Source organism: Hordeum vulgare, chromosome 5H (assembly GCF_904849725.1).
Source record: "Hordeum vulgare subsp. vulgare chromosome 5H, MorexV3_pseudomolecules_assembly, whole genome shotgun sequence".
Lineage (NCBI taxonomy): Eukaryota > Viridiplantae > Streptophyta > Magnoliopsida > Poales > Poaceae > Hordeum > Hordeum vulgare.
Window position 1 is genome coordinate 478,130,394 of NC_058522.1, and position 13,240 is coordinate 478,143,633.

The 13,240-nt window shown below is 45.5% G+C and overlaps 1 protein-coding gene across 1 annotated transcript; it reads right to left on the reverse strand.

Annotated features, from left to right (window-relative positions):
- Positions 1-9,421: 9,421 nt before the first annotated feature.
- Positions 9,422-12,362, reverse strand: LOC123399396 (ETHYLENE INSENSITIVE 3-like 3 protein). The gene is made up of 3 exons (XM_045093812.1): positions 12,059-12,362; positions 9,945-11,966; positions 9,422-9,837 (listed from the first exon to the last, which is right to left on the reverse strand). Exon 2 carries the CDS (start codon positions 11,777-11,779, stop codon positions 9,950-9,952), a length of 1,830 nt encoding a protein of 609 aa, XP_044949747.1. The 5' UTR covers positions 11,780-11,966; positions 12,059-12,362; the 3' UTR covers positions 9,422-9,837; positions 9,945-9,949.
- Positions 12,363-13,240: the final 878 nt, after the last annotated feature.

The following is a 13,240-nucleotide window of genomic DNA, read 5'->3' on the forward strand; positions in this document are numbered from 1 at the left end:
GCCACTGGCAGGTGGGGCCTGCCCTTTTAAAACAGAGAGAGAGGAGGGGGAATAGAGGAGGGCGGCTCACCGGCGATAGAGACGGCGGCGAGGCTGGGAGATGATTGGAATGGATCGGGTGCTCGAGGCGATTATCCCTGTACCCGTAGCTCCTCCGGAGGTGGACGGACAACGTCACCCCTTCTTCTCCGACGGGTGGAGGCTATGGTGGTCGTCGACGACAACGGTTCTGGCAGGGATTCGACTCACCGATGGCTCGAGGAGCACCAGAGGGACCAAGGGAACACACTGGTGGCCTTGGATTAGACTGGGGAAGGGCGGAGGAGGCTGGCAACAGAGGGGATTCGGTGGCGGAGCTTGTCGCCGGAGCTGAGGGAGACGAGCTCCCGGCTCTTGCTGGGGGTCTCTAGGGCTAATATAGAGGTGGAGGAGAGGGGTGAGAGCTAGGAGGGGTTCGGGCAGCGCCTTATATAGGCCAGCGACGAGCGTTGCCAAGATCTCCCGAAGCGACGAGGCTCAGGCTTGCCACTGGAGCAAGGACGGCGAGCTCGTTCTCGCGACGTGGGGGTGAGGTGATGGAGGAGGTCAGGGGAGCGACGCGATGGGTCCAGAACCATTAATGGCTTGCGGACGACCACAGTGGCCGAAGCCCACTATGTTGCCCGTGGCGGAGCTTGGCCGGGAGCGCCAGCGGCCTTCTCCGGCGAACCAGAGGGTTCAAGAGGTGCCACGCGGCTACCAGGGACCTCGTCAGTGCTTAGGACAAGGGGGCAGCGATTGACGGCTCGGGGCGGCTCGGCTGTCACTGGAGCTGTGTAGAGCGCGCTCTGTGGCATGCGAGCACCATGATCACCACGGTTGCGGCCACCCTGATGCCACGCAAGCCTTGAAACCTTGTCTGTTGCGTCGACCAGCCTTCCATCAGTCACCATCCACTTATTGCTTGAACATACAAGCTCTGCTGCGACTAGGAACATCATCAACACGTTCTGCCAGCAGACTATGGGTTGATATAGAGCTCAACGGGGTTCGGATTAGAGAGAGATAAGATGTCTAGTGGAATCAGCATAGAAAAGACTCCAAACTGGCAAAAATTGGCAAGGTTTGAATATCAAATAAATATAGTTCCTTTGAAAACCACCTTTCTGGTCCAGAACACAAATGAGCTCCTAGCACTCAATTGCAAGCTTTGCTACCAGTGTCTTTTGGTGGTGAAGTATCATTTGGTAGTGCACACATGCCCAAAAATTTGTAGCTCCATTGTGCACTCCTAGCTAGCACTTCCTTCACAAAGGTCTTGTTTTAGCAGAAACTTAGCAGAGTGTTTTTGCTCAAAATTTGTATTGGGCCATGGGATGTTTTTACATATTGGAACCATATATGGTCCCTAGTAACTACAGGAATTTATTTGGAATTTTTCAAAACAGGAATCATAGGGTTGCTTCACAAAGGGATAATTCTGGTCAGATAATAAATAATTATTCTGGCCATAATTATCCATTGGACAAAGAAATATTTTTTAATATTTTGAAATCCTATGGCATTGAGAAGATGTTGCAAAAGTTTTGGGTCTTAAAGCTCATCCAAACTATAGGTTGCTTCACGACCCATAGTGATGGCATGATTCCCAAAATAGAAAAAGAGAATTAATTAATAGAATAAAATATTGCAAATAAATCTCAGAAAGCTTTTAGTAAGAAGCAAATGGTTTTGGGTTGTTTGAGACAAGAAAACAGAGATTTCATAATCCAACTTGCTTTGAGAATTTGAAAATCCACCAAATTGCAAGTGATCTTCAAAAATATTTTAAAAAGAAACGGTTTGAAAAATCAGGGTGTTACAAAGGATGAAGTAGCTAACCTTTTAAAACACTTGTGCAGTTGGTGCACGGCCAAACCTAGACAAGTATTGAGGAAAATGGAGCTTGGAGGTCGAGCTTGGAGAGGAGAAAGCTTAAGTAGTGTGGCTCGGGCATTTCATCGAACACCTCATGTGCATGAACTAGAGTGGCAAGAGCATCGCATGGCACACCTCAACAGCCAAAAAACAAAGGAGAGGGTGGGAGGGGCGAGGGTTTATATAGGCAACACTTTAGTCACGGTTTTTGTTTAAAACCGACACTAATAGCCTACCCTTTAGTCCCGGTTCTTGCCACAAACTGGGACTAATGCTCCGCGGCACAGCACGTGGCAGTCGCTGGATCTTTAGTCCCGGGTTTTGCCCCGAACCGGGACTAATGAGGTGAACCGAACCGGGACCAATGCCCCGGCAAACCGAACCGGGACCAATGCCTGGCATTGGTCCCGGTTTTCGTTTGAACCGGGACTAATGGTCTTTCGGCCCTCGGCCGAAAGACCCTTTTTCTACTAGTGTTCTCCGTATCCACTATTGACTATGCTCGGGATCCCCATTGGTTGACTCCAATCTCGCACAAGAAGCCCTTTTCTTAATCAGGGGCCGACACTATCCTCGACGGAAGCTAGGATCCGACGAGACAAAACACCAACGGAGCAAACCACCCTGGGATCCCGTCTCAATATCTCTTCCCACACGGCGACAGACAGGAGGAAGCGAGAGAATCACCAGAAAGGCTTGTCCCAATGCCACATCGATCTTATTATGGGGGAACTCACCAGATCTGGCACCTTCCTTAATCCTCTACCATGGAGGTTGTTCAAAAGGGCACGATGACAGTCACCAGATGTTGCTGACAAGTTCTGGTGACCAGCTCCCCAACGACATGACGCAAAACCACGACACAAGGCCGAACACTACTAAAACAACAAGCCTACATCTACTACTACTATGGACAGGAGCAGACGACCTCCCCTCTCATCCCCACTCCACACGGAGGCGCGGCTGGAGGAGAAAGAGAGGGGAGTCAGAGAAACGAATAAGACTCTCAAGGGAGGAGGGGGAGGAAGAGAGAAGGAAGAGAGGAGGAGAGGAGAAGTGACCCCCACTTGTGCGAGAGGATTGGGACATGCATTGTAATGTGAAAGGAATTCGGTGAAGCTATTTATGGTGCTATATTCCTCCCTACTTTATATTTAGTCGGGTTTAATATTTGTTCCAACATTATATAATGAACCGGTGTATATTTCACGTTCTATTTTTACTGCCCATTCGGGGGTTCTTTCCACCTATCCCTCACGGTACTAGTCCGCTACCGGCCGCCCATGAGTATTTATTTAGCCTTACAAGGATCATCTTAGGTTGCATGCATATCTTGTGTTGCAATTTGTGGTCTTTGTGACAATGCCAAAAGTCGAGCGCTTACCAAAGTACCTATGTCCTCATATAGGGGTAGATCCCGTTATAAACCACGCAACTCTTAGATGAAGTGCCACCTGTATCGTGTTGCCTCTCTTTCCGTTTGGTTGGTTTGGGTTGTTTCGAGTAAACTTTGGACAAGCTTTTTATTTTTGCATGTCATCTGGTGTGAATATCAGGAAAAATATTAATGCTACTCAAAACAATTTCTATGGAAGCCAATAAAAGCATATCGAGCTCAGTCTGTACATTATTATTTGTATTAAAAATATTTTCAAAGGTCTTCATGACCAATAGATGGAATGATCCGTCTCCATTTTCTAGGTTTCATCTCGAACGCTTAGAATTGAAGATAACCGGTATGCACCCGGGCAACCGGGCGAGGACGTGGGCATATTATTGCGAAATGAATCTAACAAGGTTACACATGGTGGTGCTAGATTGCTCGTTTTGGATTTTGGCCCAAGTTCATATTTGTTCTAGCGTTACAAGGCAAAGAAAACGTTGCAGGAAAGGCTAGTCAGGATGACATGGCCATATTCAAAAAACAATATAGTACCACAAGGAGTGAGTAAAAGGCAGGGACGTACGTCAAGGGAAGGACTTGACGTGCATGGTCGTCACATGTGAAATGGTTGGGGTGTGCATTCCCGCTTGACCGAGCTCGCCCGGGCGGCGACGAGGAGAACCGCCCCTCCCTCCCTCCCTCCCGCGTGGGAGGCTGTCCACTCCACGCTCCAAATCTGAGATTCTCGGCGGCCCACAAGGGAAGAAGGTTTGTGAATGCTCTCCCCTGCCTTGGTGCCTCTCTCGAGGCACGTACACCGCCCACCCCACGAAACCATCAGTCTGCTAGCAGGTTGGAGACCAACGTAGTTACGTGGACGCAACCTTATTCTGAATTCATGTCCCTCCATGCACCTCAGATCATCTACAGCCGTACCCGTATACGTCCACAAACGCGTTCGATAAAAGACACAATGAAAAAAGTGACTCAACCGAATCTCTCATATCATCCTTATACGTTCGGTTTGTCCGTAAACTCTCATATCCATCTCAAATATAAGAATGATGTAAGGGCTTGTGAACGCGTCCGGTCAGTCCGTCACATAAGACGCGACTTTACACGGATTATTTTTATTATTATTATTCTTTTCTTGACTAGACATACGAAAAAAAATATGATTGTGCGAACGGACAAATATAAGATACGGCCGGCCGTTGAACAGGCGCATCCGCGAGCGTTTAGAGAATCATATTTGAAATGTCCGACCGTAGATGCTTTCTATCGACCCTCCTCGTCGCCGCTGGTACAAAACACAAGACAAGAACTCTATCTCCATTTTTCTAACGTCCGATGAGATGAAACCAGGCCGCCGTTACATTCACTTTTGTGTTGTGGACCTGCGCCTAATTATTAGCGCTTGGCAGGGAGCGATCGGGATCGCAGAGCCGAGTCAATTTCTGTGAGGAATTTAGACTCCTTGGCACTGGCGATCTCGAGATGCTAGCCCTTGTTTGCTGCTAGTGCTAGTGCTAGTGCTAGTATATTTTATAAGCGATTCTCCGTGTGGTGCACAAGAGATGGTCCTCTCCTCTCCTTGGAGGCCTTGAATCCATCGTTCCTGCCCATGTCAGCCGGAGACTTCAGTCCCGTTCCTGCTGCGACCACAAACGCATTTGCAAAATGCATGCATGCATCCATCCATGTGACCCAGATCATAGACGCTAGCCGTCAAAATATGTTGCCTGATGCTAGTCCAGGGAGCACGAATTTCGCCTGTTTACTACTCCAGTACAAAATGAGAATATTATCTACTTCCTCCGTCTCATATTATATTATGAGACGGAGGGAGTACTTGTGTTCATTGCATTCCAGAATTCAGAGTAAGAACAGTGTTGCAAGCAATGATGCTCTCTCTGTCTGATTCGAAAATAAAAACAGATGAAACGGTCCCAATGGATAGTAGAGCAGTAGAATTCACAGGCGCTGGTGCAAGATGAAAAGAAGCGAAGCCTTGGCCTGGCTGCCCAAACAAAACAAAAGACCATGCATGAATGGTGATGGTGTATAGTGCTGTAGGTGCCAAACTGCCAATATACTATAGCATCATTGCGCGATATGAGCAGAGATCCCTTGTCTCAACGGAAGGCCCTGGATGAGAGAATTTTTCTTTCTAACCTCAATGTACAAGATTGAGTTGAAAGAAATTTGGGCGCGGTGGACGCCTTTCCTTGTTCAAAAAAGAGAGAGAGAGAGAGAGAGAGAGGGGATTTGACACTAGCTTCTCCCGTACTACAGTTCTACTTATTGTGTTGTTCCTCTGGCCTCTACTCTACTCAACTAACCCAAAAACATTCAAACAGAAGGATTAGTTTTGGTTAGATGCATCTAACCCATTCAAAAAAAACTAACCCGATGAAGAGGTGCTTATTTGGGTTAGAGTTAGATAAAATCAAGAAAAAGTTACTTTTCTCTCTATCTTCACCACACCAAATTCTGGTTAGAGGAGCCAAATAATTGAAAAAAGTATATTTATTAATAATTTAACCCTGCCATTCAAACACCTCTTTAATTAGAATTAGTTTAAGGTTAAAATCACTTTAACCTCTAACTGAGTTTGAGTATCCAAACAGGCTTTTCTACTCCACATCCAACTGAGTTAGAGTATCCAAACAGGCTTCTCTACTCCACATCCTTGGGTCAACCTGATGTGCATGCATGTACAGCTAAAAGGCGGTAGATGTCAAACTGAGACCGGTTTCACATGTTGATATTCTAGTACTGCTCACCAGAGCTTTTCACTGACCCAGTCACAGTAGTCGCTCTGAATCCTGGCCACTTGATTCTCCAGAGCGGGTATGCAGGCCTGCCATGTCATGCAGCTGCAGGCTGCAGCTGCTGCCGCTGCAAAGGGATTAGGATTCTTGGGGACCCCACAATTGTTGGCTCCTGACACTGTGTGCACAAGAAGCCCAGAACAATGACTCCCAGGGGTAAGAGATAGTGAATCTTGTAGTATCTTTAACGCGCAAGAAGAGGAAAACAAAATAAGCGGCAACAGCACGAAGCTCATAAACAACCGAATCGAGCTGATCATCGCAGATCACAATGCTCTCAGACCAAGCTGACAATCAGCACAGCACCAAGCTCATAGACAATTGAACCAAGCTGACAATCAAATGCTCCCACCGTCCCATAATATAAAAGCGTTTTTGACACAACGTTCTTATGTCATGGGACAGAGGGAGTAACATTTGCAATCGCAAACCTGCTCCTCGACAGTGAGATGTGTGTATTCTAAACAGATCCGATGAATTGACAGGCGGATCACAGAATTTGTAAATGTAAGAAGGTTGTTGACCTCGACACAAACGGAATTTGTAAATGTAAGAAGGTTGTTGACCTCGACACAAACAACAAAGGCTCACAAGACCTGATTACCTCAAAGTATGCACAGCAGACAAACACACTGCCTCGCATGTCAACCTTAACATCCTTCACCGGATCGATCGAATTTTAAAAGGAGTAACAATCAGACCCATTGCTTGACTTGATCTCTAACCTTTAGTGTTAAGCAGAAAAAAAAAAGGCCAAGAACTCGGTCAAGGAAATTAACTACTCTGGAAGTCGGCATCAGAAGTGGGTCTTGGCAGTTTGAATTGGACGTTACAGTGGTTACAAAACTTCAGTAGTAAAAGGAGCATCATGTTTGTTTACAGTGGTTACAAAACTTCAGTAGTAAAAGGAGCATCATGTTTGTTTACTTCCCTTAGGGCCTGTTCGGCACCCGCTCCGCGAAATACAAGGATCTGCGGAGTACCTGTTTGCCCGCTCCATGATTTTAAGTACGGCAGATTTTTAAGTGCGGCTCCGGCTGCTTCGGGAGCAGAGTCGAGGAGCAGAGGGACTTCAAACAGGCCCTTAACAATATAGGATACCAACTGATTAACAATTGACAGTTGCAGACTGATCCTGCATTCTTTTCAGATAACTACTATTCCCTCCGTCTTAAAATAACCGTCTCAACTTTATACTAGAGCTAGCACAAAGTTATACTAAGTTTAAGACACTTATTTTGGGACGGAGGGAGTACATATCCTAACATTTCTTAGCCAAATATTTATAAAGGTCATTTTGATCGCAAACACCTACCCTGTACTTAAATGCTTAGCTTATTTTAGTCCATGCCACAATCAAAATTGTTAACAGCCTTTTCTTAGCTTTGGACTAACATATTCAGAACTGGAGCGTAATCTGGTCGGATTCTGAGGGTTATTATTAAATTATGTGTAGTCCTACACCACAAACAAAAATAGTGTTCAGTGCAACAGACTTGACTAAGACTATTTCAGTGCAACAGACTTGACTAAGACTATTTCAATGCAACAGACTTGACTAAGACTATACAGAAGCGAGGTATCCAGACATTCTCAAACTTCAAGAAGAAAAAAGCATACGACTCACTCAATTGAGCAACAAATTATAAATTATAATGGTGGAAGCTGGACGCAAAGCTAAGAAACATTTGAAAGGGTCAAATATACAGCATACGAAAATAATATTGTCTAATCTAGTCAGGCAATCGGGACGATGCACTAATACGTGGGAAATATGCTACTGTATTAGTAAAAAGTTACTGCCTTGCTCGCATATACTACCACCATAGTAAACTAGTAATTCCAATGACAACTGCTACTTTGTTTTTACTTGTCTGTTTTTGTCCTTTTGATGATATGGATGCTTGAGATGGCTAGATTTATCACTTCCACTATATGGCATACAACTAGAAGGGTCAGCTTCATTGTCAGTCGTCGATAATGTTACCAGACAACATTAGTGCCAGACAGTGATGCTATGGTGGTTTTGTTACTGCCCGTCAGTTTAGCCACTCATTTTTCAGTAGCCAATAACTTCAGTGCACCCCAGAAATTTCCACTGAATGAACTGGATACATCACCTTTTTCCTTCAATCACAACTCATATTGCAGTGGAGAAATTTCTGTTACCCAATTGGCATTACAAAATTAATTAGTGTTTTTGGCATTAACAAAAATTTTGGACTAGTAATTAGTCCAAAAAATACTACTAATTCTGCGATGTTTTGACCTTCCACTCGTGTTAGATTGGATATAGGAAATGGTGCTATAGCATAGGAAAGTAGTATATCGTAAACAGACAGCACATAACTTTGGAAGAACAGCTGGGGCACATAGCTACACCTTGCAGGCATCAGGCATGCATACAGCCATACAGATATGCATCACAGCTCTATCAACGACACCAAATTTCAGGAAACTTACAAATAAATTATGTGCATCACAGCTCTAGCAGTGGCTAGTTGTTGTTGTTGTATTGTTGCCACTGCTAGAGCTGTGGCAACAATGGTCAAGGAATTTACAAAATAAGCACAGATGGTACGGACCAGTATCAAAGCGGAGTTGAACGACACAAGGAATCCGAGATGCGTGGTTCCTTAAAAAAGGAAACTGCACTAGAGCATATTTCTACGTTTCATTCAGGAATATACTCAAATAATTAGCTAGGACTAGCACAATGGCATCGAAATAAATAAATCATCGCAAGAAGCAAGATATCCACATGCTTAATGGAACTTAGGCAGAGCATGTTCGACAGTGTAAACATACAGGAAAACTTCATCCGCATGTACTAGAGAAATATACTATGACAATCAACAGCGATAAATTTAAAACCCGAACGATTGGTCGATTGCACATCAATAAAAGAGCATCAGTTCAGACTACTAGGTTATAGAATCTATGCCATTAAGTACCAGAAGGTGAGTAACAACAGCCTATCTATAATACAGACTCCTAGGTTATCCTTATCTCAGCCATATAAGTCCCATAATCACGTACTACGCGTATACCAAACAACAATTCATCAGGAAGGCTGGTGATACAGTCGGCTATCGCTCATAGTTTAGTAAACCACCAATGTCGCATATCTCCGAAATTTTATCTACAACACTAGCCGTTTTCAAAATTGTAGTACTGTACAACAAAGGTTTCGCTGTTTGTTTGTTTTTTTGCAAGAAACAAAGGTTCCACTGTGTAACTACCATCAACTAATGACACAGTAATGAACATGATTTTGCTGCGTAGAAAGATAAAAGACAGAGGGATCTCCTCAACTGATGAATATTTTATTCTTGATTGCATCTACAATGTTGAATAATCAATGTTTCTGTAGAAAGCGAAAGGGTAGGGGATGAGAACATGCAGGAGAGCATGGCATTCATATCTCAAAGATTCCAAAATTACAAAGAACTATCCTTTCTTCACTATATATCTTCCCTGGGAAAATTAACTATTCCAAACTTAAACCCTGTAGGCATGTACACCTTTCCGGTTTACAATCCGGTCATCATTGACAATATTTTTCAAAAGAATGCAAGTCAAGTATCGTTGAGCATGCTACAGATGGTATCAACAGGTATGGGAGCAGAATGAGAAGTTTAGTCCTCCATACTCAAGTTAGTCTGGTAATCCTGGTGACACAAAATGGATGACCAAACAGAAAGCATAAGAGCCCTTCCTAACCTGACAACCAAAAGGAAAATCATCATCACGCAGCAGTAGCAAGTCATGATCATGCTGCAGTTCAAAGAGGGAGAAAGAGCGAAGAAACGGATATGTGATGAAATTACCTATGTTATGTTCCCAGGTATTCCATTAAATCATCATCATGCAGCAGCAAATCATCGATATCTGGGATCGGGCTGCTCATACTGATATAGTCCAAAGGCAACCCCTCAAAGGAACTGCCAACAAACTTATCTTGCTCACCGTAGAATGGAAAATCTACGAGGTGTTGCATATCTCCAGGGACAGAAGTCGAATTTCCACCACCAATCACATGATCACCATAAGGACTGTTGTCAGCTGCTGCCCTGATACCCATGGGAACCACATGATGATCCATCATAGGTAATGGTAGTGATTGTTTCGGAGGTAAAGTCTGATAGCTACTTGGAAAACTATTAAAACCAGAATCAGCATGCAGTGGAAAGGGATTTCCAGACTTGGACCTGGCATCATCACTACTTCCATAACGTACATGCTGATCGCCCATGTATATGCTTACAGGAGTAGCATCCACAGGTTGGGCATTATCAAAGCTATTAACCCCAGCCCCAGGAAGATAAACATGCCCTTGAGCATTTCCTCTGTGTTGTAAAGCTTCACTTGTAACAGCCATCTGATTGAAGCTTGTAATCTGGTTAGCCATGCCAGGAATTTCTACTTGGTCCAGTCGGTTCATATCGGGAATCAGATTTTCTGGTGCATCATCAGTCCTTTGTACCTCTTGCTCAACAGCAACAGAACTGTGACGTGCTCTTTTTCTCTTTGGTGGTTGTTTTTTTGTTCCTTCCTTAAGAAGAACAGCCTGATAAACATGTTTAGTGTTCGCCCTTTCTCTGCCACTTCTGGAGACATGCTCCTCGCTGGATTGTGCAGCTGGAGAAAGACCTTGCTCATCATCTTTAGATGATGTTGAAAGAGGAGCCTCCTCAAAACCATCGACATCATACTCGTTACTGCTGCTGTGTGCGATCATAGCTCTATTTCTGTCCTCTGGAGCACTGTGGTGAGTAATCTCTGAGACACCATTGTCAATGCCGAGCACAAGCCTTTCTTCTCTCTGTAGGACTCCCAACCAAATCAGGCTCTCCTTTGCAGTCATTTTATCCTGCAAGATTTTGGATTTGCGAACATGGTTTCTGATCTTATCAAAGTTGGGGGACATGTGCTTAATAACACATGTAAGCACACCGACCTTCCAAACCTTCTTAAGATCATGAGGTTTTTTGTAAGGAGCAAACTGTCCCCTTGGAAGGCCCAAGGCAGCCCACCACTCTTCATTCCCTGCAGGCCACCATGGGGGCGGAGTGCCCTTCTCCAGGGGGTACTTGCGCTGCGGTGGATTACAGTGCTGCATCAATGACGAAAGCAGTGAGCCCAAAGTGGCGTCCTGGAGATCCATCAAGCTGTGCTCGTTCTTGACGGCGCTACTCTGAGCATTAGCATCCACCAGGTGCTCGGCCTCGTACTTGGCAATCGCCGCCGGACCATTCTTATCAAACTTGACCTTCTCCTTCCACCAGGCTCTAATGTTATCCGAGGCGCCGCTCACAGGCTTCCCTTTCTCCGGGATGATCCCGTACACAAAGCCACGGGCATTGCACACCTCCATGAGCTTGAGCATGTACTTGAGGATCCCGTCCTGCGCCCTGGCCATCTTCTTGCGCATGGCCTGGTCAGATATCTGCTTGGGCTTGGACTTCTCCAGCTCGGCCTGCTGCAGGGCGAGCCTCTGCTCCCTCTCCTTGATCCTCCTGAGCCTGACCCTGTCCTTCCACATCCGCCGGGCCAGCTCCTCCGGCTCAATCTCCTCGTCGCTGACATCGTTCTCGTTGATGCCGTCGACCTCGAAGTCGGACGAATCCCCGAACTCCGTCGCGAGCAAAGCAAGCTGATCCATGAGAGCTGCTGATGATATGGCGTCGGCAGTCCCGATCACACCCAATCCACCCAACCCCTCCTGGTCCCACCGAGGGATGGAATCATCATGGAAACAGCCTTCCCGCCGCCATTTTTTTGGTAGACAAGCCGCGCCGCGCCTGAGGCTTCAGCTAAGGATCAGCACCGCGAGCCGAAGAAGATAAAATCTAACCGGGCCATGGGAAAGACGGATTAGCAAGCAAATCGGCAGGAGCGGAACGAACGAACAACCCACTGGACCAATCTAGGGTTTCCTTACCGGAGAGAGGAGGAAGAGGAGGAGGGAGGAACCAACCCACGCCCCGCCGCAGCACCGGCAGTCCTCGCTTGGCCGCGGGCCGCCGCCGTCGGCAACGGCGAATTGCGGCGAGGATTGGCTGGCTGGTTGGATGGAGCGGCGGATTAGATGGGGGAGGGGGCGGACTCGGAGAAGAATGGGCGAGAGGAGGGAGATGATTGGAGACGGGGGAAGGGGAAATTCGCAGGTTCTGCCCGAGATTCCGTTTCCTCGTGTGGAAATTATTTATTGGCGAATGGAAATGGGGGGAAATGGAAAGGAAGGAAACTCGAGGGAAGGGGAGGGAGGGACAGGGCAAACGAACACGGGACCTCCTCGGCGCGTGTATTTCCTCGGATCCTCTGCTTCCGCTCGCTGTGCGGACTTCCTTGTGGCCACTCCAATGTGCCGCCCACACCCCCCAAAGGCATTGTTCAACGCTCCAAAACTATTTTCGGTATTTAGCACTGTACACCAAGATGTTAAGGCTTGTTTTCTTCACTTAACATGTAAGACTTGGTTGTACGTATGAAGTACACTCTCTGTTCACTAGTGTATAAGATATTCTGACTTTTTTCTGAGCCGGATGTACGTACACACGTTTTAGTGTGTTTGTTCATTTACTTTAGGTCCTATGTAGTCCATGTAAAAATATTCAAAAAAATCTTATAGTAATGAGCGGATGGAATGTTATTGTTTTGTTGATGGGGTTTGAGCTAAAATTCTGATGGGATCCACGGTAAGCTTAAGTTCCTTAAACATCAATATTTCCCTTTGTTATGAAAATCACATACAAAGCTACGCTCCTGGTTTATGGTCAATCAAGAAATCAGATAATTTTGCAACTAAATTACACACCAAACTCATAAACCTGCGACCTATCCAAGCACTTCCACCTTTGTGAGAGAAATTGAGCTTTAAAAAGAGAAAACACAAACCTTTGCGAGTGAAAATAGCCAGTAGCGTTCAAAGATCTCATGGTGCTAGTATAGTGTACGGACGAACAGAAGTGAGCCCGGTGAATAGATATTGTGTGTGAAGTACTTATGGTTGAATTAATGCATGACCATGGATAATCTTTTTAGCATGTAATTTTGTGAAACCATATCCATGATATCAAATAAGTCACGCATGAGCATATTTTGTTTTATCATAAATTTAGTG

Excerpts from the sequence above, each read along its gene's own strand:
- LOC123399396 (XM_045093812.1), bottom strand. The coding sequence starts at position 11,779 with ATGGATCAGCTTGCTTTGCTCGCGACGGAGTTCGGGGATTCGTCCGAC.